General features: G+C 33.6%; 1 protein-coding gene across 1 annotated transcript; it reads right to left on the minus strand.

The window, feature by feature from the left end:
* Positions 1 to 2,059: 2,059 nt before the first annotated feature.
* On the minus strand, positions 2,060 to 4,893 carry LOC131655919 (glucose-1-phosphate adenylyltransferase small subunit 2, chloroplastic). Its single transcript, XM_058925721.1, has 9 exons — positions 4,541 to 4,893; positions 4,037 to 4,333; positions 3,682 to 3,951; positions 3,428 to 3,607; positions 3,253 to 3,356; positions 3,034 to 3,145; positions 2,840 to 2,938; positions 2,622 to 2,741; positions 2,060 to 2,500 (listed from the first exon to the last, which is right to left on the minus strand). Exons 1-9 carry the CDS (start codon positions 4,790 to 4,792, stop codon positions 2,384 to 2,386), a joined length of 1,551 nt encoding a protein of 516 aa, XP_058781704.1. The 5' UTR covers positions 4,793 to 4,893; the 3' UTR covers positions 2,060 to 2,383.
* Positions 4,894 to 5,636: the final 743 nt, after the last annotated feature.

Below are 5,636 nucleotides of genomic sequence, written 5' to 3' on the forward strand. Positions count from 1 at the left end.
TTGTTCTGCAGTTGTAAGGTGTTTTAGTGCTGTTATATTGTAGTTCTGCAGTTGTAAGGTGTTTTAGTGCTGTTATATTGTAGTTCTGCAGTTGTAAGGTGTTTTACTGCTGTTATATTGTAGTTCTGCAGTTGTAAGGTGTTTTACTACTGTTATATTGTAGTTGCTAGTGCAGGCAGCAGTTGGTATTTAGACTACATTTTTAGTGTTATAGCAGCAATATGTGATATTTTGCTTAGAACGGGTATGTTATGTTGGCATTGAGTTTGGCCTGGTGTGTTTGTATTCCAGCACTTCTTGTGCTGTTCTGTTATAATGCATTTTGATTTTACCCAAAAAAAAATAATCATAGTCATTTATTAATAGAGCGTTAAACTTTTCTGGTAAAAAAATACTTTATTACAAATTTTTCATATCATCTAGATTATATAATGTCAGATCAAAACCAAGCCTAAAGACTCATGTTTTATAAAACCTAGATTTGCAACTGCTCAAACACCTTTGAAATCGATTTCAATAGTTCCAAATTGCCTCACCCACCTAAAAACTCTACGAAATAGCTGAAGCTACCTCACACAAAACAAAGAGATGGTTGGTCGACTCCACCTACCCCTCCCACAACACACCTTATATTACGAGATCCAAACTCAAACACAATTTATACAATGGACATTTGAGTCATACCCTTGAACCTTAATGTTAAATTAATATGTAAAAGTTGGACCTAAATGATGGTTGAAACAGTTGTTGAGAGAGGACTTAATGTGGTATAAGATGTCTAAAATTCTCTCAACTACTAGTACTCCATAAGTAAAGAATATTGTGTATTAAACATTGAAAGTGTAAATACTTTGGATGTTTTTGGCTCTAAAATAATTACACTTTTGTCTCTAGTTTTAAAATTGCCATTTGTAGGAAAAAAATCACCCGCTGTCATTGATCTTCTTGATCTTCTGCCATCCCTTCTAATCTTTATCCAATAGTTGAGAATTAATTATGAATAAATAAAAATAAATTTTAGGCTTAATTGCAATTTTAGTCCCCCTATTTTATTTTTTTCTTGATTTTGATCCCTCTATTTTAAAAATCACTATTTTAGTCCCCTTTTTAAGTTTTCTGTGCAATTTTCGTCCCCCTATTTTGCTTTTTTCTGCAAAATTAGTTCCTATTCCTATCTCTTTTTCAATAGAAAACTCAAAAGTGGACCAAAATCGTGATTTTAAAAATAGGGGGACTAAAATCGAGAAAAAGACAAAATAGGGGAACCAAAGTTGCAATTAATTCTAAATTTTATTTTGAAAAGAAGTAAAAATGTAGATGAATTATCAAAATTAGAGCATTAGGGGCACCAGCACCAAAGACACTATAGAGAATCTAGATCCCATTTGTAGTCCTATATTTTATCGGAATATGTAGGTCATAGTCCTTGGCTCAAAAACACCAAAAGCATATTTAATGAAAATTTTTACTAATTTTAATAAAATATTGGAAAAATTAATTTTCTGGTCTATTAATTTAATTTCAAGACACGTTTACTTTATTATTTTGTTCTCTTAATTAGCTTTAGGTTTTAGCATTTTAAAATGGTTGTCATTTTTTGAAAAAAATTGAGAAATCCAGAAAAAAAAAACATAAATATTTTTAGGAAACTCAAAAAGAAAACATAGATTTTGATTTTAAAAGATATAAAAATTCAGAAAAACTCATTTTTAATTGTTTTTCTCATTAATCAACCTAACCATAAACTTCAACAACATGGAATCATTGCCATATTCATCAACTAAAGGATCTCTCAAATTCATATCTAAGTTTTCTTCTTGAGACTTGTTTTTTTAATGAAGATATGGTTTTTATAACAAGTTTTCTAAATTTGAGTTTTTTACATAATTTTTTTTTAAAGAATGTTAGTGTTTTTACAACTCAAAAGACTAAAAAAAAGATAAATCACAGAATTGTTAATCAAAATTAAGTTAAAGGACAGTACGAGAGATAAATTAATATCTATTCATTGAGTTGAAATTTTGAAAGAAAAAGTATTTAGAGACATAGAAGAAGCGAATTGCATCAATAGAAGTTAGTGTCTGGCTTTTATTGTATTTCTTTTCATTGTTTTTACAGGATACTATTCCACCCCTTTGATAAGTTGCAAAAGAACATGCATCACAGACACTGCAGACTAAAGAAGCATTTATTTAACTGAATAAAATAAAATTTACATCGCGGCTAAAGAAAGCGTCCTCTACTCTATATACTCGCGAACCAAATATAACATTGCACCAGAAAACCAACGCAGAATCGGAGCTGCTCTTTTACGACCTTGCAGCGGTGAAAACGGCGTGTTGCATTCCACAGCAGCACGAGGCAACAGTAGTAGAGATTGCTCTTAGATAACAGTTCCACTTGGAATTAATGCATCCTTGATTACTGTGACAATACCACTTTTTATGAAATAACCTTCAGTTTCCCTTGCAGCTTCTTGCACATTGTCACTGTTAATGATCTGTTGAAACCAGATGTAAGATTTCCAGTAAAAAAACAAACATGTATTACATTGATTCGAAAGCAACACAATAAGGAAGAATGCGTGTGGGGGCAAGATAAGGAAGAATGCATGAAATAACCTTGACATCATCACCAATTCTAGCATTCTTGTCAATGATTGCTCTTTTGATATGAGAATTCTTGCCAATACCAATTGGAACACCGCCTTTAGCAGCCAAAAACCTCCTATCAGCATCCGTCTACAGCACAATAATCATAAGACCAAGTTAGTACTTCTAATCAAGCTAAAGTCAGTCCACACACTCGTAATTCTTTGATGGGTATTTAGCAATGTTACCTCATAATAATCTGCTCCCATTAACAAAGTGTCCTCGATGATTGCACCTTCTGATATGCAAGATCGCAGTCCAACGACAGAATGGTGAATTTTGCAGTTCTGTGGAACAAAATATTGAAAATAAGGTTTTCTTTTAAGATAGAAATGTACAAACTTGGCGTAAGGAAATATATGAAAGTTCTAAAAAAGCTTGCCTTAATTACACATCCTTCACCGATAACACTATCGGTGATATCAGCATCAAGCATCTTAGAGGGAGGCAAATATCTTGGTTGGGTGTAGATTGGAGATGAACGGTCATAGAAGCTGCAATCGATGTCCCAACAAACATGAAAAATCTCAATGAGGCCGTTATTATGGTTAAAATAAAATCGACTATAGGATGAATAAATTAAACGCCAAGATCAAGTTACCTAAAATCTGGCACAGGCTTTTTGGTGATTCCCAAATTTGCATTATAGAAAGCCTCAATCGTACCAATGTCTTCCCAGTATCCATCATATAAATAAGCTTGCACCTGAAATAGGCTATTATTCTCATGAAACAATAATGTTTACTACATATTGAACAGGTAGAAGGAATTCTTACTCTCAATCCAAGCTCGGTCGCACCAGGAATAACTTCACTCCCAAAGTCATTTGCACCAGGAAACTTGTCGCGAAGCAGATCTAGCATCACATGTTTGCTGACAACATATATACCCATGCTAGCAATATAAGGCATTTCCTTAGCTCTCTCGTCGTCGAGACCCAAAATAGTAGTATCAACCTAATAGAAAAGCCATATCGTATCAGAACATAACCAGTTATATACTAAAGAATATGCATATTGTATAGGCTCACCTTCATAGCTTTCAACTGTTCTCCTTTTGGCTTCTCTGAAAACTCAATTATACGCCCCTCTTCATCAATTTTCATTAGACCGAATGCAGTGGCACGCGCTTCATCCATTGGCAATGCAGCAACAGTGATATCAGCATCACTTTCCCTGTGTGCTTGTATAAATCTCTCATAATCCATTCGATACAAATGATCACCAGCCAGAACCAAGTATTCCAAAACATTGTGCTCCTCAAAAAGCCATAAATATTGCCTCACCGCATCTGCAGTGCCCTGTTACATCGAAAACAGATACATTAACAATTAACCGTAAGAGATCCTAATAAGACCATCAAGTATAGATGAGATGTCTTATTACCTGGAACCAATTTGGATTCTCAGGACTCTGCTGCGCGGCAAGAACCTCAACGAAACCCTCATTTTTATACCCACCCAAGTTGCTCGCATAAGCACGGGACAAGTGCCTATTCAAGGACGCCGAATTGAACTGTGTGAGGACATAGATCTTTGATATGTTGCTATTTAAGCAGTTGCTAACAGGAATATCAATCAATCTATAGTTTGCTCCGAGAGGAACAGCGGGTTTCGCCCGCTTCTTGGTCAATGGATAAAGACGCGTCCCAGCACCACCTCCAAGTATAATGCCAAGCACACTCTAAAACATTATCATCAAAGAAACATCACATTCAATTCACAATTGATCTTATCAAATTCAAATATAGCATATACCCAATTGCTAAAACATCGAGAAAATAAACAAAAGATTGATTTTTCATTCTTTCTAATTTTACACACACCCTGATGGTGAAATCAACAATAGTCAAAGTTACAAAGAAAGAAAGAAGAAAGAAAGTAAACTCACTCGGCTAGCATCTGGATCAAGACAAGTTTGAGAGTTTTTGGAATCAGAAACGGCTTTGGGAGAAACAATGAAGGGGTTTCTTCCAGAGGTTCTTCTTGTTCTTCCTGAAAGAGTGAAAAGCTTATCACCAGAGAGCAGTGATGAAGTGAATGAAAGGTTGCGTGCAATGGCTTTGGATGAAGAAGAAGATGAAGAGGAGGAGGAGGAGGATGGAGGCACTTTGAGAACACCGATCGATGCCATTGACGCCATATGGCCTTTGAAGCTCTGAACTGACAGTGTCTGGTATCAAAGACAAGCTCTGCTGCAACGCAAAGACAAACAGAGAAATCAATGTGTGGCTCTCAATTCCTCTCCTACTTATGTTTTTTCTTTTTCTTTTTTTTTTCAATTTGTGTTCATTATTAGGAAAAAAATTATATATAAATTTTTTATAAATAGACGAATCAATAATAATCATTATATATATATATATATATATATATATATATATATATCAGGATTCTAGTTATGATTATGAACATCACGTCTAAGTCAAACCTAGTAATTTTAGCTTCTAGTTTCCGTCAATTAAATCAGAATTCTAATTTTAATGATGACGTCTAATCTAATAATTTTGATTTTGGTTAATTAAATTAGGACTCGTGAACATTTATATATAAGTATTTAAGTTGATTGATTTCAATTATGTGCAAATATTTTAAAGCAATAGGTAAAAAGTTAAAATTCTCAATTATACTTTTTTTTGGAATATAAATTTTAACTAAATTAAGAGAATGAATTAATTAAATATAGTATATTTTTATGATTGCGGAGTTTGTTATTATTAAAAATAGAAATTTGAGCGGAGGGAAAGATATAAAGTAAGGGTTGGGGAAAGGACAGTGCAGATTGCAATGGGTCACGTGAATGTATCAAGCAATTTTTGTCCACTACAGAATAGAATAGAGCTATTTTTGGTTTTTTTATTTTATTTTCAATTCCAACCGTTCTTTTTTCCGTAAAAATTAAATAGATGGATTAAATTGGAATTTGCAAAATCAGAATGGGTGAAGGACCACCGTTCAAAATCTGCCTGTACAAAACAATGAAACAA

The sequence above is a fragment of the Vicia villosa genome, linkage group LG3 (genome assembly GCF_029867415.1).
Source record: "Vicia villosa cultivar HV-30 ecotype Madison, WI linkage group LG3, Vvil1.0, whole genome shotgun sequence".
Classification (NCBI taxonomy): Eukaryota; Viridiplantae; Streptophyta; class Magnoliopsida; order Fabales; family Fabaceae; genus Vicia; species Vicia villosa.